This window comes from Danio rerio, chromosome 25, assembly GCF_052040795.2.
Source record: "Danio rerio strain M-AB ecotype USA chromosome 25, GRCz13ab, whole genome shotgun sequence".
NCBI classification, from domain to species: domain Eukaryota; kingdom Metazoa; phylum Chordata; class Actinopteri; order Cypriniformes; family Danionidae; genus Danio; species Danio rerio.
In genome coordinates, this window is record NC_141045.1 from 38,492,683 (window position 1) to 38,517,462 (window position 24,780).

Genomic DNA, 24,780 nt, shown 5'->3' on the forward strand with positions numbered 1-24,780 from the left:
TGTTGTCACGCTGCCCGCCCCGCCCCATTTTCCACCCTCCGCGCCCGTTCCCGCTAAGGACAAAATTAAAAACCACCCAACAACAACAAGCTGTCTGTATAAACACACACACATGGACAGCACGAAGCTCTCTCTCTCTCATTCACACACACACACACACATAGACACCAACAAGTAAGCTAACCAAAGCATCACACTCTCTCATTCACTCACATACATACGCGTGCTCGCTCGCTCAGGAGTCGATATTTATAGACCGCCCACTCCCGTTCAGTTTAAACCAAAGTTACCGACCGCTCCCGCGCATTATTCCTGCACCGCAAGAAATCTGGTCGGGACCTGCAGGAATGCAGACCTCTACACCACGGCTTAGAGAGTATGAGTGAGCATACCTGCCAACACTCCCGTTTTTCCCAGAAGTCTCCCGTATTTCAGACCCATCTCCCGCCACCTTCCCGTTTTATTTCTCCTGGAAAACTCCCTTAATTTCAACCAGTTTTATTAAACCCATTTTAAGGTCAATATTATTAGCCCCCTTAAGCTATATTAGTTTTGGATTGTCTCCAGAACAAACCACTGTACAATGACTTGCCTAATTACCCTAACTTCACCCTAATTACCCTAGTTAAGCCTTTAAATGTCACTTTAAGCTGAATACTAGTGTCTTGAAGAATATCTAGTCTAATATTATTTACTGTCATCATGGCAAGGATAAAATAAATCAGTTTTTAGAGCTGAGTTTTTAATACTATTATGATTATGTGTTGAAGAAATCTTCTCTGTTAAACAGGAATTGGGGGAAAGATATAAGGAGGGCGAATAAATCTGACTTACACTGTAAATGTTCATTTTTTAGGTGAACTCTGTCTTTAAATAGACATTTCACATGTTGAAATAGTATTAATTCCTGCATTTTCCGCTTTCGTTATTGGCAGGCAACCCTTCGCAGCCTACCTCTCTCCACTACATGAGCCCGTATCATCTGAACGCATATGCACTGGCGCTCCGAGCCGTGGGGGAGATTATTCAGGACTATGACAGCGATAAGCTCTTCCCTGCGCTGGGATTTGGTGCAAAACTGCCACCCGACGGCCGCGTGTCCCACGAGTTTCCCCTGGTGAGGACACATCTTTTCTATTCTGTTATTAGGAAACTACAAGCAATTGACTGTGTTTTACTTTCAAGCTTGTTTATGCAGCCTATTATGCAGAAACCACACTAATAAGGGGTTTAAACACAGTTGTGCATCAGCAGTGTGTGAATATGCGCAGCTTCTAATGGTAAACATGAATGCATTGTATGTTTTATAATCAGACCTGATGAAAACGGAAACACATGTCATCAGAGGGGGGAAGCCCCGCCTACTAGTGACCGCCTTTCCCTCATTAGCATATGACGTCAGTCTTGTTTTTGAATCTGCCACTATGCTGACAAACAGGCATCTGTAGCTCCGCCCTCTTATGAAAAGAGCACAATCTCATTTAAATTTAAAGAGACAGTCACCGAAACACCACAATCAGGATCAAAGCCTAAAAGGGTCAGTTTCACAGAGTTATAATCATTATCTGGAGGGTATTTTGAGCTGAAACTTCACACACACACACACACACACACACACACACACACACACACACACACACACACACACACACACACACACACACTCTCTCTAGAGGCATCAGAGACTTGTTTTATATCTTGTAAACAGGGCCTGATTTTTTTAGCAGGGTTTGCTTTCATTCATTAATTTTCCTTATCCAGCATATATTTTAAACAGCGAATGCTCTTCCAGCTGCAACCTAGTACCGGGAAACACTCATACACACTCATTCACACACATACACAAAGCCAGTTTAGCTCTCCCAATTCTATACCACATGTGTTTGGACTGTGGGGGGAAACGAAGCACCCAGAGAAAACCCACGCCAACACGGGGAGAACATGCAAACTCCACACAGAAATGCCAACTGGCCCAGTCGGGACTCAAACCAGTGACCTTCTTGCTGTGAGGTGACAGTGCTAAACACTGAGCCACGATGCAACATTTCATTATAAATAAAAGTGACAGCATATGGAAAATCAGTCACAATAACCCAACCAATCCCACTCCAAAAGCTCAACGGTTTCCATCAAAAGAGTCAAAGAGAAAAAAATGGTCACTTTCTAATAAGCTGGCAGCAAATATCAGACATGATGTAAATGTAGTGTAGTGCATTGGGAGAAGCCACTGTGGTCTTTTTCTTCCTTTAATAAACGAGTTGCGCCTCAGAAGACCAAGACGAAACACAATGAATGCAATGCGGTGGCTTCTGGAGGCGTGAGACGCTCTTTGCGATGCTCAAGACAGTTCTTGAGGGAGTAATAATAGAATAATAATAATACTGAAATACTGTGAGGACGGACCGACAGCTGAGGTGTTTTAGAAATGAGCGAAACAACATTTCAGATCTTTTACAATGTGCTGGAAAGGCTGGATAGTCCATTAATGCATTGCAACCCAGGCTCATTCTGAATACGTAGTCCCGTGGACGTTTCTGGAGACTGTGAATTATGTAGCCGGAGGTTTTTAAACGAACGATACGGAGCGTTCTGACGCCGTTCCTTTTGCGCCTACCAGCTGACCGCTTTCCTCAACGTGGAGGGCTTTCTCGCCTCAACCAGTATGTCCAGTTAGCTCGTCGTGTACGTTGGCGGACTTGAGATGCAGAGAAGAGTTGACCACGACAACAACGACCGGGTTCGAGTCCGGGGAAGAGCAGCTCCAGAAATGAGGCAAGATAAAAACAGAATGCAAAAACTAAACTGAACGAGTTCATAACAGGGTGAGAATGTTGTAAAATCTGAAAACGTGGTAAAAATCAGACGAGGGCTTTTCTTTTTCTGGACGGCTTTTGTAAATTGTCGGTTTGGTTTAGGGATGTAAGCTGGTGGCCGGGTCAATCGGTAAAATTGGTTGGGTTTAGGGAAGGAAGAGGGTGGGTCAGTTGATTAGCCGGTCGCCCAGTCAATCATTCAGTCAGTCAGACAGACGGTCGGTCAGACAGCGGCCTCTGGTGGGTTTACGCGAGAACATCGCAGACGCGAACAGCACTCGCGAGAGACATTTGAGATACAAAAGAGCACACACAGCAGCCTCTCGTGGATTCACGAAAGCAAAAACTGCAAAAATACGTACCTCCCGGGACCTATTGCGCAGTCTCCAGAAACGTCCACGGAACTGCGCTTTCAGAATGAGCCTGGGTTAGTTCAAACAAAATCCCATCACTTTTTATAAGCCCATACTGGAATTTATTCTGTGAATGTGTTTCCATTGGAGCTCAAAATGTTTGTCTTTAACTGTGTGCATATTTTTTTTTGTGCATTTTCAAAATGTTTTGCCAATTTAGCGTTTTTATTAGTCGTTTTTAGGCAATATTCCAAATTGCATACAGTAAAATAAGGTGGAAGGAAACATAGCAAACGGCTCATGTGCAATCTACTAGAAATCTTTTATGACTATGTGGCACAAGCGAAATGTCCTTTGCAGTATTTAAAGCCATTGAGATGCATTGCTTAATATTTAACATTTGATATTTGTTGTAAGTTGTTCCTCCAATCCCCCAAGTGCCGCCTGTCTAGATCTGGATTGGAAGATATTGTATTTGCATTTTCACTCAATCTGTAAGTTCCTGTGTACATGATGACAGTAGTGAGTAGCTACTGCTGCAGGTGTACATTGTGAGCAAATGCATTACACACATCCACGTGCCAATCCTATATTGAAAGTTGTCATGACTGAAAAGCCCTAACTCCTCGGCCCTGCGTTTGGGATTCTCTGTCCTGCAGAGTTCTGCACTCACCCAGACACACCTGAATCAGCTGATAAAGCTCTTAAAAATTGAATAAAATTCCCTGGCAGGGATGCTTAAGCAGCTTAGATGAATTTGTGGGACTGAGTGAAGAAGGCCTTTGCCTAAATGATGTTATGTTGTGGTTCGGAAAAAGATTTTCCATTTGAACTGATGCCAGCGAATGCCTGCATGTGCATTTGTTAACCATTTAGTCATTCATTTTATTTTGGGTTAGTCCCTTATTTATCAGCGGTCACTACAGCGGAATGAACCGCCAACTATGTTTTACGCAGCGGATCGCAACCCAGTACTGGGAAACACCCATACACTCAATCACACACACACTCATCCCGTTCCCCTATAAACCAGAAGCAGAGCACCCGGAGGAAACTCACGCCAACACGGGGAGAACATGCAAACTCCACACAGAAATGCCAACTGACCTAGCCGAGGCTCAAACCAGCGACCTATTTGCTGTGAGGTGACAGTGCTAACCACTGAGCCACCGTGCCGCCCTGCATTAGTTGCATGTTCTGATTTCAAAACATAAAACTTAAAATCCGCTCTACACACATCATAATAAGCTGATTGGATCATCAGTGTTTGGTTGCACGTATAAACACACTTAGTCGGTTCCTCGAGGGCCCCCCGAGGCGCTGAACATTTGAGCTGGCTCATTTCCATTTAATCATTTAGCAGACGCTTTTATCCAGTGTGACTTACAAATGAAGGAGAACAATAGCAGCAATCAAACCAACTAATCAGCAACAGTGTGCGAGTGATGAGACAAGTCCCACTTACTCTAGCAGAGTTTACTTAGCATGAATGTTTTAATAAATAAGAAATAAATGCAAAATAGGAGACCTGATCTGAATATTTTGTTGTCTTCCTTAAAAATGGGTTGGATTCAACATGTCTCATTCTGAAAACGTAACTTAATATACATTTTTGGAGATCACTAATTATATAGCCAGAGTGACGTATGGCTGCGTTTCGTCTTTAAAACATTTGCTACATGGTGGTATGACGTCGTTCCTTTTCGCGCTACCAGCTGACCGCTTACCTTCCTATGAACGGCTTTTCCACTGTTACCAATTTGCGAGCTCGTTAGAGGATTTGAGAGACAGAGCGGAGTTGACCGTGACGACAGGGTTTGAGTCTGGCCAAGAATGGTTTGAGAAAGCAGGTAAAACAAAATCAAAAGCCAAAAATAAAATAAACAAGTACATAACAGGGTGAGAATGTGATAAGATCTGAACGCGTGGTAAAAAGCAGGCCGCCGCGAGGGCTTTTCTTTTTCTGGATTGCTTTTTAACACTGTCGATCGAGTTTCGGGAAGTGGGTGGGCGCTGGTCAATTGGTGCTTCTGAAAACACTATCGGTTGGGTTTAGAGAAGGGGGTGGTGGGGTGATCAGTCAGTCAGTCGGTCGATAGAAAATTTGAGATGTGAAAAAGCGTACACAGCGGCCTCTGGTGGATTCGAGAAAACAAAAACTGCAAAAAAATGTAGCTCCTGGGAGGTATTGTGCGCTCTCTAGAAATTTATATAGGGCTACATTTACAGAATGAGCCTGGGTTTGTTGAATAAAAACCTACACTAGCAGTTTTGTTTTGCCAAGGTTGACCTGAAGCTGACAGTTCTTTATCCAACAAGAAATGTCTTATCAGAGAGGCTTAGATGTGAGTCGCCTCAGTCAGACCATCAGGCCGGAATGAGAATTAAGACTTAATCCTTTTAAGGCATTTCACTCGGCGGCCATCTTTGTAACGCCTCTCGTCAGTATAGCCAATAAAATTAAACTGTAAATAAAGAACTGTCTCATGAGTTTAATTTCTAAACATTTGAATCAAACAAAATTAGCATTTTTTGAGGTTGCTTAAGCCAGGGGTTTTCAGGCCGCGACCCCCAAAATGACAATGCCAGTGACTCACAACCCCCAATATCCTCTGAGGTGGTTATAAATACAGAAACCTTGCATGCAATGGCGCACACACACCAATGGACCCAAGTCTATTCTTCTTTTTTTTTTTTATATATATATTTTATATTAATGTTAAGCACCTTGGGTCTGAGAGTAACGCAATTTCGATTCTCTGTATGTCTTGTACATGTGGCTGAATTGACAATAAAGCTGACTTTGACTTTGACTTGACTTTGACTTTTAATTTTTTTAATGAATGAGAGCTGTAAATGGGCCACAAAGTTTAACCAGGTGTTATAAAATCTGCTGCATCTGACGCTATTGCTGCGTCTTTAATACAATGTAATTACCCCAGGGGTTGCAATCCAATAGAAGTAGTAACTATAAGCTACTATAGTAACTATATATGGTATAAACGACTATTTTTTCTCTTCAGTAGGTTACGGATAAAATATGGTAATTCTTATGGTTTAATTAAAATAAACAGATTTTTGGAAATCACCAGGCGACCCCCCCCTTCATTGTCCCGCGACCCCTCGGGGGGTCCTGACCCCCACTTTGAGAACCATTGGCTTAAGCTAATGTGCATGTGCACTCAAACGAAACGAGATCACGACACCAACCTCATTTTCGGCTATTCTACACATTATCATCCTCTGGAAGAGGATCGTCTGATCGTGCAGCTCTTCTGAAGTAATCCACAACTTGATCTTGATGGTGAAACTCCTCCAGAAATGGCCAAGACTCTTTGTTTACATGTTTCTGTGGCGTTCGAGTCGCTATTGTCATGTGATGTGTGTTTGACAGGATGGACTGTACCTCACATTGTTTCATAAAGATTACAAAACAACAAAACTTTTGTTATCAAGTGCACATGCTTCATTTAAACGTCCAGATGTCAAGCTTTCTGTGGGCATACTTCTTATGTCTGTGAAGCAAGTATTTGCTGAGATTCCAGTGTGTTTGTTGACCATCAAACTGTCGTAAAAGCAGATGTCTGGTACTAGCTTCTCCCCTGGAGAAGAGTCAGTCTAGTAACGATAGTAGCCGGGGCTTCATTCACCATATTAATCGTTACACGTTACACATGACTTGTCTTGTGTTTTCTATAGTCTTTGTTAAGACTTGCATCTTTCTGCCATGTTTCTGAATGACAGATCATGTAAATAAAGAAGGGAAGTGGTCCAAGCCCTGAGGCATCCCAGTAGCAAGATGTTGTGACTTGGCCACCCGTTAAAGGCCTGTGCAAGCATTTTGTGCACACAGAATTTTGCTCCTGCATTCATACCCAAGCAATTTATACAGCTGATAAGCAGAGTGAATATATAAAATCACTTCTTGAGAAATATACAAGGTAGTGCTTCACAACTTCTCACTAAGTGCTTAGCACTGTCGCCTTACAGCAAGAAGGTCACTGCTTCGAGTCCTGGCTGGGTCAGTTGGCGTTTCTGTGTGGAGTTTGCATGTTCTCCCTGTGTGGTTTCCTCAGGGTGCTCCAGTTTCCGCCACACTCCAAACACATGCGCTATAGGGGAATTGATGAACTAAACTGGGCGTAATGTATGAGTTTGTGTGTGTGAATGGGTGTGTAAGGGTGTTTCCCAGTACTGGGTTGCAGCTAGAAGGGCATCCGCTGTGTAAAACATATGGTGAATAGTTGGCAGTTCATTCTGCTGTGATGACCCCTGATTAACAAAAAGACTAATCCAAAGAAAAATGAATGAATAAATGAAAGACGTCAAAAATCTATATTTAAAACTTTGCAAACGGTTTTGTGCAACTTCTGGAAACTGCTGTACACGCTTCAACAGTCTTTCATAAGTGTGCTTTTGACATACTGCAAAAGATGCTTTTCCTTCTTGGAGTTCTTGTATTGTTAATAAAAATATTGTCTTGTTTTCAGATATAATGTCAAAACTTTTTCCTCAAAACAAGCACAATATTCTACCAACGGGGTAAGCAAAATAATCCTATTTAAAAGTGAAAACAAGATTACTTTGCTTGTTTTAAGGTAAAACTCATTACTTCTGAAAACAAGAGAATATTTTTGGCTTGACTAGAAAGTTCTTCTTGATTTAATTTGGTTTTAGCTATTTGGACTAGAAAAGTAAGGAAAGCAAATTTCTGCAGAGCATTTAGTGCTGCACAGAATAACTTTCATTATTGGGTAAACCAACCCTTTAACCTTAAAAAAAAACTTAGTAGATCATCATCATCATCTTCTGCCGCTTTTCCGGGGGCCGGGTCGCGGGGGCAGCAGTCTTAGGAGAGAACCCCAGACTTCCCTATTCCCAGACACTTCCTCCAGCTCCTCCGGGGGGATCCCGAGGCGTTCCCAGGCCAGCCGAGAGACATAGTCCCTACAGCGTGTCCTGGGTCTTCCCCGAGGCCGCCTCCCGGTGGGACATGCCTGGAACACCTCCCTAGGTAGGCGTCCAGGAGGCATCCGAGCCACCTCAGCTGATTTCTCTCGATGTGGAGGAGCAGCGACTCTACTCCGAGCTCCTCCCGGGTGTCAGAGCTCCTCACCCTATCCATAAGAGTGCGCCCTGCCACCCTTCGAAGGAAACTCATTTCGGCCGCTTGTATCCGAGATCTTAGAGTGTTTTTTATTATATATGATTTATAATGGTTCCAAAAGGAAATGCAATGAAGAACAGTCGACTATAACAGGGATTGCACTCTCGATACGCTATTGGTGAGGCATTGACCTTGCCAACCTGAATTCATCTAGTAGGACATGCTCCTGGACTAACAGCTATGTTGACCCTGGAACAACATTCCAAACAGCTAATCAGACATAAGGGATATGTTTACTGTATTACTTTAGGCTTACGGTTAGGTTTTTGCACTTCTACATGATTGCTATCCTCTGATTTTGGGAATGGTTTACAGTTATGGTTGGGTTATAGGGTAGGGAATAGGTATGACTTACAGCAGGGGTGTCAAACTCAATTCCTGGAGGGCCGAAGCCCTGCACAGTTTAGTTCCAACCCTGCTCCAACACACTTACCTGTAGGTTTCAAACAAGCCTGAAGGACTCAATTAGTTTGATCAGGTGTGTTTAATTAGGGTTGGAACTAAACTGTGCAGAGCTGCGGCTCTTTTGGAACTGAGTTTGACACCTGTGACTTACAGTTTCAAACACAAATGATGTTGCAGGATCAACATAGATCAGTGGTTCTCAAACTTTTTTCACCAAGTACCACCTTAGAAAAAAATTGTCTCTCCAAGTACCACCATAATGACCAGTATTAAAAAAATTGCGCCGTAGGCCTAATTAAGCAGCTACAGCTGTGCAGAGTTTGAAAACGAGGCAGATTAATTCCTATTATTAAGAATATGTATAATTGTCAGTCACTTTAAACATTTTAAATAGTCTGAACATTAACTGTTTGCAGGTAAAAAAAAAAAAAAAAAAAAAAAAAAAAAAATATATATATATATATATATATATATATATATATATATATATATATATATATATATATATATATATATAAAGTAAAAGGAAAACTGCTGTATTTAAATCTAAAGTATTCATAGGAGCCTATTCGCCTATTCATCAAAAGCTGGAAATGTTGCTTGGACCTCATAAATATAGGCTATATGGCATATTTATACACTTTCAGACAAATCTTGAAATATATGTTAAATGTTCATATGACAGGGTTCATACAGGCACAGCCTAATGAAAATCAAGAAATTTTAAGCACTTTTTCCAGCAGCTATTTTTTTGTTTTTAAGACTGACATGCTATGTATTGAAGATGTATGTATTGAAGATGTATTGAAATGTATTCTCAGCAACCCATAAAATATTGCATAGGAATTGATACAAATAAAAACAATTATTATTATTATTATTATTATTAATCATATATTAATAATATAATAAACCTGCACTAAATGCTTATGAAATATTTTTGTACTCAAGTAAAAATACTATTACACTGCTAAAATAACACACATTTTAGTAAATACAACTAATATTAGGTAAAAGTACAAAGTACTCTTAATAAGTACTAGTTGGTTACTTTTGAAAAAAACAAAATCAGATTTTCATTATGAAATCACTTTTAAGTGTAAACCTGATTGAATGGTTTAATTGCTTAAATCCCAAAGCTATATGTAAAGGAATTTGCACAAACAAAGAAAGTATAGTCAATTTTTCCTTTCATGACAATTAATATTTTTCAATAGCACTGGTAAAACTACCAAATAATCTTTAAGGCCATAGAGACACTTTTTGCCCATTTTTAAAACAATATTTTCAACCTTTGAAAGGTTTATTTAGTATATGATGAAAAGATTTAAATTTAGCCTTTTATTTACATATTTTACACTATTTTTCTTTACAATATGGCAAATTTGTTTCTTAAATAGCTGTACATCACATGTAGATTTTATTTTACACTTGATCTTAAACTTAAATACAAACTTTACAAAAAACAGAAGTACACTTTCAGTAAAAAATAAAACAAATGACTTTATTTTACTTGAGGTATTTGAAATATGACAACAATACATTTATCAAAGCAGTGCTTTAAGAGCCTTATTGTTATTTTTAAATAAACAATTAGCAACAAGGGATTGCTTTGACCTGTAATGCTTTAAGACAGATCAGAATACGGCTAAATGTATAAATCACACAAATACCTCATCCAGAAACATTTCCAGCATAATTATTTTGTCGTAAAGAAATAAAAAAAGTTCCACCTTTGCTAAAAGTAAGTTTCACTTTACAATACAGCCAAATAAGACCATTAGCATTGTCATCGATCATGCATCAATCTAATTCTAAATACTTGATAACTTTGAATACTTTTGACTAAATTTAGTCAAGTAACAAAGACAAATAATGTCTACTTTAATAGTGAACAGATCGCGATTGTGTTCAATCTGAGCACACAGGCGATCATGACAGGACTTGCAGTTCATTTAAAAAAAGCTTATTTAAGAGCTCGCATATCTGTTTTAGTGATTTGCGTACATGAATGCGCTCTCTCGTGTTAAAATAAAGCACTCGCCACATTTCCAGAAATGAGTAATTGCGCAATACCTCTATTCCCGCGCCGCCATTCAGACAGTATAGAGGAGTGACAGGTCAGAGGCGAGTCGACTCGCTGTTGGAGAGCGAAACGTGTATGTAGATCATCAAATAGGCAGGAAATATGTCCGCGGTTTAATCACTCTGCAAGACATCTCGATAGTGAAAACATCCGAGAAGCATTATTCCAACAAAACATTTGTTTTTAAGTTGTTTTTTCTGTCTCTGCGACTCAGAAAGCCTTTGTCCCGCCCTTACGTTTCACGCAAAAACACACACACAAAAAAAGGTCGACTGTGATTGGCCAGTTTTCATGTCAGTCAAATCACGCTTCAGAATCACTTCGGAAACTGATTTTCAGCAGCTTATGACAAATTGCACTAAAATAAACATTCTAAGCACAGCGCTGTGATCGTACGCTTCACAAAAATGCCAAAGCTGATCACATCGATAATATAGTTCAAAGGATTAAAAATGTTAATTGTTTATTTAATTATTTGGCGATTCCTCCGCGTACCACTAGGAGGAAGCCCGCGTACCACTAGTGGTACGCGTACCACAGTTTGAGAACCACTGACATAGATGTTACTCCAGGATCATCGCATCATACTCGGCAAAATCATGACGTGCATTGCACCTATCCCAGTCGCTGCAAAACCCCAACCATAGATGAAACATATCTGCCTGGACCACCAGATATCATCAATCTCCAGCTCCTTTAGATTCACTCTTGTACCTGTTCTCCAGCAGGTCCCTTAGGGCTCACACTCAAAAGCCGAGCGCTGCTTTTATTCCTGCACTGACACATTTTATATTGGATGGGACATACTGAATGTGCTTCTCTTTAATTCTGAAGACAGCTAGCTCCGAGCATTTAGCTATTGTACCTTGGGACAAGCAGTTTATGATTAGGCTATCAGTGTTAGCCGTGAAGAGATCGCACATTGTGTATGAGTACGTCTATTACAAGTTGTTTTGTTTGGTCAAGTTGTAGGAGCACATTAGCATATAGATGACCTGACAAACACCAAGTGAAGGCCAAAAATTTAGATTTGGCCACCAAACATGCTTCTGGAGGGCTGACTAACTCATGAATATGGATGAGGCGCTTCATAAAGGAGATTGATAGACATTAGCAAATGAAGATTACCCACAGCTGTCTTGATTTCTAAAGAGGACGGAATTTATTTGCTTTATTTCGCCTTTTTCGCCGCTCTTCCACACCCACGAAACCGTCACAGAGAATCTATCACATAATCCCATATACAGTGAGACACAGATCCTCCTTATTGGAGCAAACAGATGCAGTGCCCGCGGCTGCAGCTGCCCACACACTGCTAAAGCGCACACGCGCGCTCCGCTTTCCTCAGGGCTGAGCGCGGGAGACTCCATATGCACTCAGCAGAGCATTAAAGCTTTACTTGAGTGAATAGCGCTCTTTAAACGTGCCTCTTATACTGCAGGAAGCTTCTGGATGTGAGATCACATGGATAGATCAAACTTTTCATGCCTGCTGCTTCTCGTTTTTCTCATTTACAGTAGTGTGAAAAAGTATTTGCCCCCTTGCTGATCTCGCTTTTTTAACATGTTTGTCACTTTAATCTTCAGATATTCAAATTTTAAACACTATGGAGTTTTTAAATGAAGGGTTTTTTTTTATTATTAAGGGATCCAAAACTACATAGCCCTGTGTGAAAAAATATTTACCCCCTAAACATAATCAGCAATCAAGCTTTTCTGATAACTTGCATTGAGTCTGTTACAGTGCAGTGGAGGAATTTTAGGATGTTTTATGAGCATGAACCGCCTTTTTAAGGTCATGGCACAGCATCTTAACAGGATTCAGGTCAGGACTTTGACTAGGCCACTCCAATGTTTTCATTTTGTGTTTCTTCAGCCGTTCACTTGCTAGTGTGCAAAACTGGTGTAATGTTTAAATGAGCGTTTTTATTATTAAGGGAAAAATCTAAATACAAAACTACGTAGCCTTGCGTGAAAACGGTCCCTCTGAAGAATATTTTCTGGCCATCTGCTAGTGACCTCAAGGTGAAGCGAAGTTGGGTTCTGCGGCTGGAAAATGATCCAAAGCACGCCAGCAAGTCCACTTTTGAATGGCTGAGAAAAGCAAAATGAAAACCCTGTAGTGGCCTAATCAAAGTCCTGACCCGAATCCAATTAGGATGTTGTGACATGACCTTAAAAATATGCTTGATGCTCGAAAACCCTCCAATGTGGCTGAATTACAATGTTTCTGTAATGAGTGGGCCAAAACTCCTACAAGACGCTGTAGCAGACTCAATGCAAGTTATTGAAAATGATCAGTAATTTCTGATTAGGTTTAGGAGGCTGATTAGGTTTTGATGCATGTGCTTGTGTTATCTTTGACAACTATTTAAATTTGTTTAATGATCTGAAACATTAGTGTGTGACAAACATGCAAATTAAAATGAAAAAGGAAATGAAACAAACACTTTTTTAAGCTTTATAATTTATTTCTAGCTGTTAACATATCAAGTAATACAATATATTACTTGGATAGCTAATGGAAATCATTAAAATTTGTATTTTATCACGAAAAATAGGTAACACATCAGTTTAAGTACCAAATAAGTACCAATCATTATTGACTAGTGACCCAATGCCTAAACCCAAGGACTACCTTAATAACTATTGATAAGTAGAACATTAGTAGGTTTAGGCCTACAGTTAATGAATTGTTATAAAGTGTGATCAAAATAAGCTTTGCTTATCAAATCAAATCACTTTTATTGTCTCATAAACAGCAGCACGTGTGCTATGATAAGGGAAAAGCTTAGGTGCTCACTCCAGACAGTGCAAAATACAGACAACATACTACCAAAAAACAAGAATAAATACAAAAAAAAACAAGATAATATACAATTAGCAGTGTTGACAGTAAAACGTAGAACACAATGAATAGGTGTACACATAGTCTGACTGTTGGTGGTAAATTATTGTAGGCAATTTATTGTACAAGTACTTATTACAGAAATAATATAGTTTAAAAGATATCTTAAGTGAAAACTGAATGTTATGCCATTTAGCTGGAATTTGGAGTCGCTTTCGACCCACTTGAAGCATAATTTTTATTTAATATTGATTTCATAGTAACTTCTTTTGTCTTTAAATATGCTTACATCATTCTCCCAAATATTCCGATGAGCTTTTATGGTAAAAGAAACATACTTCAATGTAAATTCGGTCCCACTTTATATTAAGTGCCCTTAACTAATATGTACTTACACAGGAATTAATATAGTAATAATTATAATAATTTGTTACAATGTACTTATTGTGTAAATACATGTATTTACTTGTACTTATGCTTGATTAAATACATTTAATCACATCTGTAGTTAACTTTTGTAATTACGTTTGTAAATACACTGTTGACCATCCCTTACACCTTAACCCACCCTTAAACCTACCCACACCACCAAACCTGTCCATAACCCAACCTATATCCCAACTCAAAAGCACCACAAGCGTTCTCAAATACATTATAAACACAGTTAGTACATTGTATTTATTTGTTTTATGTTAGTACATAGTAGTTAAGGCCACTTAATATAAAGTGGGACCGTAAATTGGAACTTATGTGTCATGTGTGAAAATATTGCACATTTTTAGTATATATATTTTTAAGTATATAACACACTTATTTATATATTTACTCATTATTTGTATTTATATAGTATTTTACATTAGCTTTAGTTTATTAGTTAATAAATTAAAATAACAATTTCTTATATATAATTAAATATATAATTTAAATATAATTAAGCATATAAATAATTAAGCATATAAAAACCAATACATTCGGATGCTGCGTTCACACCAAACGCTGAAAAAGCGCCAAGCGCGAGTGATTTACATGTTAAGTCAATGCAAAGCCGCAAATAGACATCCTGCGATGCGAATGAGGTGGCGTGAATGACGGATTCACTCAAATGAAGTGGCCCGAGTTGAGCGTTTTGCACGATTGACGCCTTTAATGCATGTTTCACAAGAATGGCTCGAGTTGGTAAATCCTGTTGTTGGTGTCCCAGGGGGAAATCCTCCTGCAGATACCGGACAACAGTTGATCAAACTGGGCTCAGCTCAGTCGGAAGCACCATCATCCAGGAGGAGTTTGTGAACTCACAGAGCTGGTGCACTTTTGAAAGGATCTAGTGGACTCAGACACAGCTCCAAACGAATCGACACTGGTTTTCAGCCTTCATAAAGCACATAAACACAGTAATTTTCTCAATAAAATCCATTAGCCATTTAGGAATGAAGCTAGAGTCACCGGGTAGAAAGAAGCCCTGTCAATGATGCAAACCCGTGTTTATTGTGAAGTAAAGTTGACACTCGTATGAAGCGAGTTCACGCGTCTGTTTACCGCACATATATCCACGCGTGCTGTGTCTGGTGTGAACACAGCATAATAGTTTAAATGAGTTGAAAATGAAATGTCTCTGTAATTACTCTTAAATTGCCTTTTTTTCACTAATATTATATTATCTGTAAGTACTTTTTAATATACTTTTGACACTTGAAAAAACTAATTCAAACGGCACACATTCTGCTGTATCCACTCAATTATGTTTGTGTTGTTTGTTGTGATGCTAGCATTATTATCTTGTGTATTTATGTTTGTTTATATGTGTACTTCCAGAATGGAAACCCAGATAACCCATACTGTAGCGGGATTGAGGGCGTTCTAGAGGCGTATTACCAGAGTCTGAAGTCTGTCCGACTTTACGGACCAACATACTTCTCGCCTGTCATTAATCATGTAGCAAGGTGAGCACAGTTATTATAAACATACCACTACACTATTTATTACACATTAGCATTGCAGCACATTACTTTCTATTTGAAAATCTCCAAAATGGACAAAACAGGTATAAAACAGCATGGAAAAGAATCAACAACATAAGGCTAACACAGATCTACATAAACAGTATAATGATAAATCAAACAAGGAACAGGTGAACACAATCTGAAACACTGTCGGTTGGGTTTAGAGAAGGGGTGGGTGGGTTAATCGGTGCTTTTGAAAACACTGTCGGTTGGGTTTAGGGAAGGGGTGGGTGGGTTAATCGGTGCTTTTGAAAACACTGTGGGTTGGGTTTAGGGAAGGGGTGGGTGGGTCAATCTGTGTTTTGATAACACTATCGGTTGGATTTAGAGAAGGGGTGGGTTAATCGGTGCTTTTGAAAACACTGTGGGTTGGGTTTAGAGAAGGGGTGGGTGGGTTAATCGGTGCTTTTGAAAACACTGTTGGTTGGGTTTAGAGAAGGGGTGGGTTGGTCAATCTGTGTTTTGAAAACACTATCGGTTGGGTTAAGGGAAGGGGTGGGTGGGTCAATCTTTGTTTTGAAAACACTATCGGTTGGGTTTAGAAAAAGGGTGGGTGGGTTAATCGGTGCTTTTGAAAACACTATCGGTTGGGTTTAGAAAAGGGGTGGGTGGGTCAATCTGTGTTTTGAAAACACTGTCGGTTGGGTTTAGGGAAGGGGTGGGTGGGTCAATCTGTGTTTTGAAAACACTATCGGTTGGGTTTAGAAAAGGGGTGGGTGGGTCAATCTGTGTTTTGAAAACACTATCGGTTGGGTTTAGAGAAGGAGTGGGTGGGTCAATCTGTGTTTTAAAAAAAACTCTATCGGTTGGGTTTAGAGAAGGAGTGGGTGGGTCAATCTGTGTTTTGAAAACACTATCGGTTGGGTTTAGAAAAGGGGTGGGTGGGTCAATCTGTGTTTTGAAAACACTATCGGTTGGGTTTAGGGAAAGGGTGTGTGGGTCAATCAGTGCTTTTGAAAACACTATCGGTTGGGTATTGGAAGAGGTTGGGCAAGTCAATCTGTCAGTCAGTCAGTCGATAGCGGTCTCTAGTGGATTTACGTGAGAACAGCAGGTGCGAATGGCACTCGTGGGAGAATTTTGATATCTGAAAAAGCTTACACAGCGGCCTCTGGCGTAATCAGGGGGTAAAAAACAGCCTAAAAAAAAAAAAATTTACCTTCTAGGACGTATTTCATGCTGTCCATAAAATAATACTGGTCTAGCTATCTAAAATGAGCCTGGGTTGGTAAATTGTATGATATTTCTTTCAAGTCATGAAAAAAAGGACAGTTTTCAATTAAATAACATGTACCATTGAACAAATCTTTACCATGAAAAAAAATTATTCATTGGATTTACTAAATATTTTTAAGGTAAGTGGTTGCAAACAACTAAAATAGGCTGAATGTAAAAATACAAATTAAATCAACGTAATATGCTTGTTTAAATTTAACACAAATATATTTTTGCAACCACTTGACTCAACCAATGACTCAATATTTCAGTGTAGGCTGAGCATTCAAAACAGATCAGACCTATAATACTGCTATGTCATTACACTCAGCTACCTCATTATTACAACTGATTTTAAGCAATACCCCCCCCCCCCCCCCCACCCCACCCCAAAAACAAAATGTGGGTTCGCACTTGCCACAGATAGAATACCAATCAGGTACTTTTGATGTACTTTGGGACGCTGGGATAGATTGGATTTGAATTGGGATTCAGCCCGTGTGTCTTCTACGAGGACATGATGTGATCAGATTTGGTCTTTGCAGATATGCCTCTTTAGTGAAGGATGGTTCAGAATACTTCATCCTCCTCATCATCTCGGATGGGGTCATTTCCGACATGGCTCAGACAAAAGAATCCATCGTGAACGTAAGTACAAAAACCACAGCACTCTGCAATCTTGTTTAGCACTACGAAAAAGTATTGCTGTGTAAAAAGTAATCACATTCAAAATAAAAGTTTGTTCCGACATAATGTGTATCGTTATTATGTGCAGCTAAAGTCAAATTTATTCGCCCTCTGATTTATTTATTTATTTTATTTTATTATTATTTTTTTTTAATATTTCCCAAATGGTGTTGAACAGATTCAGGAATTTCTCACAGTATGTCTGATTATATTTTTTCTTCTAGAGAAAGTCTTATTTGTTTTATTTCGGCTAGAATAAAAGCAGTTTTAACTGTTTTAAACCCATTTTAAGGTCAATATTATTAGCCCCCTCAAGCAATATTAGCCTAAGTACCCTAACTTTACCCTAATTACCCTAGTAAAGCCTTTAAATGCCACTTTGATCTGAACACTAGTGTCTTTATATATAATTATATATATTATGTAAGTGTGATACAAAAAACAAATAACTCATTTCTAATAACTGATTTCTTTTCTCTTTGCCATGATGACAGTAAATAATATTAGACTAGATATCCTTCAAGACACTAGTGTCTGTGCGTATACGTATGCCCGGAGTCTGGTTCTCTCAAGGTTTTTTTTCTTCACTCTCCTATCGGTGAAGTTTTTTTCCCTCTCCGCTGTCGCCACTGGCTCGCATGGTTCAGGATTGGTAGAGCTACGCATCGATGAATTTGCTCTTCAGTGTTTGGACTCTCAGTAATGATTTTAAATCACACTGAACTGAGCTAAACTGAACTGAACTTAAACACTAAAAACTGAACTACACTGATCCAGTTACTATGACCATTTATGTGAAGCTGCTTTCACACAATCTACATTGTAAAAGCGCTATACAAATAAAGCTGAATTGAATTGATTATAAGCATAGAAATACTACACACAATGCTGCACACCAATAGGAACTATATAAACAAGCTTATTGACGACAAAAATAAAGTGCAGCAATCTATTTTTATAATCATTATTCATTTGTTTAATTTATTTTAATCTATTAAAATAAAACTATTCTTGGTTTAATTTTGGAGACACTTGGAGATCGTCCTCCTCGTTCAGTCGTGGCCTCTTTTTAATGTGTGTGAGTGTCATGAAGGTGTCAAAGTAACAATGTACTGTAAAATCAATCTGCCTAGTTACCCTAATTACCCTAGTGAAGCCTTTAAATGTCACTTTAAGCTGTATAGAAGTGTCTTGAAGAATATCTAGTCTAATATTATTTACTGTCATCATGGCAAAGATAAAATAAATTAATCAGTTATTAGAGATGAGTTATTAAAACTATTATGATTAGATATGTGCTAAAAAAATCTGCTCTCTGTTAAACAGAAATTTGGGATAAAAAGAAACGGGGCTAATAATTCTGACTTCAACTCATTTTTTAATAGACTTTAGGTTCAAATTTTTAAAAAAAATTCTCCGTTGAACAGAAATTGGGGGAAAAAATAAATCATGGGGGCGAGTAATTCAACTGTATATGAAGGGTTCAGATGCAAAAACCTCTAAGTGCCATCTGGAATTTTCCTCTAAAATGAGCATTTTTCTCTCCTCTTATATTTGTATTCAGTTATTTCATGTTAAAGGCACTGAAAGTAACATATTCTTTGCCATAACATTTAAATTACTGAACCTGCACATAAGAGCTTGAAAAAAAGGAGATATTTTAGGAGAAAATTTCAGACGCCGCTTACATTGACAAAATATTTAAATTTATCTAAATTCTGCAAAGTAAAACCCAAAAAGCCCATGCGAAAACTCAATCAGGTACATCACTATGGGATTCTGTGTAGTAATTAAGGGTTGAGTATAAAAATGCAGGACACTCGGATCATCATTTTTTAAAGTGCTATAAAAACGAACTAGTCTGTACGCCATTAGAGAACAATCCCGCTTATTATAGATCTGAACTCGACATGACATGCCGTTATCCTGCTATTGCGAGTCTATTCTGTGCGTGTTTCATTATTAAAGTGTTAAATGATGTGAGGGCTGTAGTCTTGGGGGTTTTGTTTTAATGAACTCTTCCCTTCTGTTCAAGGCCTCCAGTCTTCCCATGTCAATTATAATCGTTGGAGTCGGGCCGGCTGAGTTTGACGGTAAGATGAGAGAGCTGTATGTGATCAGATCAAAAGAGGAACCTGTTTCATTCATGTTCCAGAGAGACCAATCAGATCGTTATTAGTGGCGTGTTCGGTGTTATTATCTGAATTTCCCAATCAGTTCATTCCTCAAAGGGGAGCTGTTATGCAAAAATCACTTTTATAAGGGGTAAACATGTGTTAATTCTGTATTTTTATTATTACACTTGATCAAAACAGTCTGCAGAAGCACTTTGATTGACATTCTCCCTTTGTACATGTCATCAAAGGGGGAAAGCCCTGCCCACTAATGACAATCTCTCCCTCATTAGCATAAACAGCCCTGAGTGAGAAGCAGCCGTCCGCCATTAGCTGAAGATAATGTCAGCCACTAAGGCAGGGGTGTCCAAACTCAGTCCTGGAGGGCCGGTGTCCTGCATAGGATTTTGAATCTGCCACTATGCTGACACACAGGCATTAGTAGCTCCGCCCTCTTTTAAAAAAGAGCACAATCTCATTTGAATTTAAAGTGACAGTCACCAAAACACCACAATTACTGTACGCTCACACCTAAAGCGGCGAGAGCGTCACAGTAGCCGGAAGTCATTCGCCGGTGGCGAGGAGCAGCGCGGAGCATCTTCACCAGTGTGGGCATCGAGGAGAGTTGAAATCAAGTTAACTTTATGGTAATGAGCTGTGACGCGGTTCGGCGGCAACCAATCAGAATGCAGAAGTCCACCGCTTGAGCGGATTCCAGAGAACACAGTCACTGTGAACTTTGGTTCTGACCACAGTTGTTCCCAAGGGTTTGATTATTGCGGTCGCCGGATTTCCAATTATTTGCAATGTTTTCTTACAGGAACATACAATAAAAAGTTACTAGCGAGTTACTGATATGCATAATGTTATATATATTTTTATCTTTAATAAAAGCGGGAATCTCATCCAACAGTCTTGCTGCTTCAGGATATTTCAGACATATGGACACATGTAAAGTTTCACAAACTAATTTCGAGAGGAGCACGTGATAGTATTGACTACAGCTAATTCCTATCACTAATCACTAAGTGAGGTTTATTCATAAACTAATTTCGAGAGGATCACGTGCTTATGATTCATCACGGCCGGTCCCGTATTTTGCTAATCACTATCTTCCAATCATATGAGCCCTAAGCTACTATAAAGAACCTCAGTTTTCAGTCCACTTTATCTTCGTTTACAAGAAACTCCCCTTCCTCCCCCTTTATCATTGATCGGGCGGCATGGCGGCCCAGTGGTTAGCACTGCGAGCCCCACAGCAAGAACACTGCCGGCCCTGGTCCCTTAGGGCGGTGGGTGTTTCTGTGAGGAGTTTGTATGTTCTTGAAGTTATCGAGAACTACCTGATCTCGTATCCCTCCTAATGCTTATTGACCAGGCAGGAGCCTTGGGTTCATCTATCTCAGGCTTCTCTCCCGGAACAGCATGCCAAACCGGCTAAAATACTCAAGCATTATCTAAGTGTGAACTCTTGAATGGAGAATTAAGTGGAGCAAAGTCACACCCCATAAGAAGCGCGCAACATATTCACGCTAGAAAGCATGTTTTATAGGGGAATGTAACTGATATGATTTGCTGCAATGGCCCCTTTAAATACGAGATCAATGTAGCGAATTTTAACGCTCTCGCACCGGAGCTGAAGGGAGACAGCGTTGTCGCCAGGGAAGCCAGAGCAACCTTTGACGCTCTCACCGCCTTCAGTGTGAATGCACGGTTAGGATCAAAGCCTAAAAGGGTCAGTTTCAGAGTTATAATCATTATCTGTGTGATATTTTGAGCTGAAACTTCACACACACACACACACACACACTCTAGAGACTTATTTTACATCTTGTAAAAAGGGCCATAATAGATCCCCTTTAGCTACCAATTTCATCTGGGAATGAAAAGGAGAACTAGTTACTCATCTCAGCCTGCTATATTATACTTATTTGTTCCGTAATAATGCAGTTTCATGATTTATATGGACTTTTTACAAAAGTAAACCTCGCTGGCCTCGCAATTTGTTTAAAGGTTGATGCGATATTTTTTTTTTCCGCCTTTAACGAAGATAAAAGCTGATTAAAATGCAGCTCTCAGTGTCCTCGTTATCTCACAGCGCTCATGATTTGCTCTTTGAACTCATCTCAGAGCGGCTGCATTAAAGGGTGTTATTTGAACTCGTATGAGACGCAACGATAGCACACTTTACTATTACAATCTGAGCGGAGCCAAAGTGCCTCATGATCGTTTCTTCTGTGTCATTTTCGTCCATTTGGCAGAGATGATTGAACTAGACGGGGATGAGGTCAGGATATCATCCAGGGGTCGCTTCGCTGAAAGAGACATCGTGCAGGTGAGCTTTCCAACCCTGCGTCTCATGCATCTGCAGACAGAAATAAAGCAGAATGTCATATGATTTCGATGACTACTGACTCAACGTGTATAGCTAAAGCTTATAAGAATCAAGTTTATTATCATGTTTGTTCTTTTTATATCTTCTCTTTTCAATTTAATTTTAAATAGGCCAACATATTGCACCTTTAAGGCTACTGCTAGATCCCTCTGCAATGCTCATGAGAAACTGATCACTGAGGATGTTGCCAGTTACATTGACGTTTATACATTTTGCAGACGCTTTAATCTAAAATGACTTGCATTGCATTGCATTGATGGACCACATTTTATTGGTTCTTGCTTTCCCTAGGAGTCAAACCCACTACTTTGCTGTTTCAAGCACCATTCTCTACTATCTAACCTACAGGAAGGCCTAGATTTAGACCGGCTGACTAAAAAACTGGCAAAGGCTCATAACAGATTGAATTATTGCTTCCTCTTGTGTCATCCATAATCCAGAGATCATGGCAGAACCCGTATCAAGTTCTTGCTTACGAAGATGTTATCACTGGATTGAATGGGCTTTATCAGTGGTTATCAGCTGATAGATATGGGCCAGTAGGGGCCTTTTGCGTCTACTGGTAGGCTTAGAAGGCTGTAATCATCCATCAACATGGTTAATCAGCTATATTTATACAGAAGACTCCAGATATGTTTTTACGTTACTTTGATGGTTGGGTTTAGGGTCGGGGTGGGGGTAGACGTTAATAAAAAACAATTAATGGGAAATTTTATAAATAATATAAATAATTCTTGTTAACTTTAAGCCACAGCCGTATGTGATCTATAGCTGATTAACCATGTAGTTGGTTGATTACAACCTTCTGAGCCTATCAGTAAGCGCAGAAGGCCTCTACTGGCCCATATCTGTCAGCTGATAACCACTGATAACAACCATTCAATCCAGTGATAGCATTCGAATTGGCTGAAGATTAGAAGATTTTGAATCTGACAAATGTGTACAATATGATGCCCCAGACGGAGGATGCATTAGTATGTTTGGATACTGTGGCATTGCCCTCAAAGCCCTGTAGGGTCACTTTAATTCTGGTGGGCAGAACTCATGTAGTGCCATATTAAGCTTGTAGGGGATCTCTGCACCCCGTGATGATGCTGCAAGCTGGAAGCAGAGAACTAGCTCCACCAAGCAAATGGCGCCTGTAAACACACATTCAGTGGGTAGTAATTTAATTCATCAGGAATAATGAAGACACCTTGACTTTTTGGTTACACAATAATGATCATCCAGAGGTTACGAGATGCCAGAAAGAAATCTGTGGCATTCCAGTTCCATTCCTTTGAATCTACATATCTTTAGACTTTACATAAGGCCATTTCTTGGGCCCGTTTCCACTGAGTGATATGGTAAAGTAGAGTACAGTACAGTTCGTTGCGCTTTTATGGCCCTTTCCACTATCGAAAAGTACTAAAAAGCAAACCGTACCGTACCACTTTTTGCGTACCCTTTCCAAAGGGCTTTTTCCAGAGAGCTCACGTGATTATTGAAGTGCTTCTGACATCCAGTGTTTTCAGAAACGGACAAACTCTCTCGGCTTCCTCTGCCATCGTTCTTCCTTTTATCGTCTAGAGCTCCTTCCGTGGGATCCGCGGCAGGTGCGCACCGCAGGTGTATTCACTTACGCGGTGTCCTCACTCCGTTCCCACGGCTTTCAACCACACCCCCTCGCCACAATTATGAACTCGTATTGACTGAATTCCTCTCAAACAGAGCTTACTTGTGCTGCTGAAGATTAAAGATGCAGATGAGAGGTTTGCTCTGACTGTGCGCTGTATGTTGCGTGTTGTTTTTGAAGCCAAATAAGGACTAAATGTCTGCTGTGTGTAGTTTTTCTGTAATTGGTAACAGATTCGAGACTCTAAGGGACTGTATGTGTTTCACACTGTCATTGATCTACAGTTATAATCAAATCATGTTGATAGTAAGGTTAGTAATGAACATTTATACAGTATTTATGTGTATGAGCATGTTTTGTGAGAGGTGCTTCTCATATGATATGTGAACGACTAGTAGTTTTACTTCCTCGAGCGAAAATTACATCGACTGAAACTTTCTGTCTTACACCACGGCGACCATTAGTATCCTTTTGGCAGTGGAAACGCAAGCCTGATAAAGGTGACCCGTACCGAACCCTACTGTATCATACCATTCTGTGGAAATGGGCCATTAATGACTCTCTATGCCATTGGTCACCAAATTCGGTTCTGGAGGGCTGGTCTCCCTGCAGGGTTTAGCTCCAACTTGCTTCAACACACCTGCGTGGATGTTTCAAGTATACTTAGTAAGACCTTGATAAGCTTGCTAAGGTGTGTTTGATCAGGGTTGGAGCTGAAACCTCTTGGACACCGGCCCTCCAGGAACAAGTTTGTTGACCCCTGCTCTATGCAATAAGCTTCTATTTAATAACCATGTGGGTCTCATACTTCGGGTGTACTCACACTAGGCACAGTTCCCTTGAACCAAGGACAGGCACTATCGTCCTCTCTTTGGCCCGCATTGACATTGAATTTTTACATTCTGTGAGCAGTCATGCTTGCATCATCAACGAGACTGTTTAAAAGAAAACAGGAAAAGAGTCACTCTCACTCAGAACAGTAGATTGCTTTAGGTACATTGTTGTGAATTTTTAAGTCGCTTGGGGCGCAGTTGGGACTCCCATTCATTGAAGAATACGTTATAAATCCATGTGGAACAATGC

At 39.8% G+C, this 24,780-nt stretch overlaps 2 protein-coding genes across 3 annotated transcripts in view; both read left to right on the forward strand.

The window, feature by feature from the left end:
- The window catches only part of ano5a (anoctamin 5a), an 805,725-nt gene that overhangs the window by 662,616 nt on the left and 118,329 nt on the right, over window positions 1-24,780 (forward strand). The window lies entirely within an intron of this gene.
- Window positions 1-24,780, forward strand: part of cpne8 (copine VIII) — a 100,015-nt gene that overhangs the window by 69,761 nt on the left and 5,474 nt on the right. For both annotated transcript variants that reach the window (XM_087312644.1, XM_087312645.1), the window contains 5 exons: window positions 936-1,117; window positions 15,484-15,611; window positions 17,432-17,534; window positions 19,609-19,666; window positions 21,949-22,022. In XM_087312644.1, the coding sequence (XP_087168770.1) occupies window positions 936-1,117; window positions 15,484-15,611; window positions 17,432-17,534; window positions 19,609-19,666; window positions 21,949-22,022 (545 nt within the window). The remainder of the gene's footprint in view (window positions 1-935; window positions 1,118-15,483; window positions 15,612-17,431; window positions 17,535-19,608; window positions 19,667-21,948; window positions 22,023-24,780) is intronic.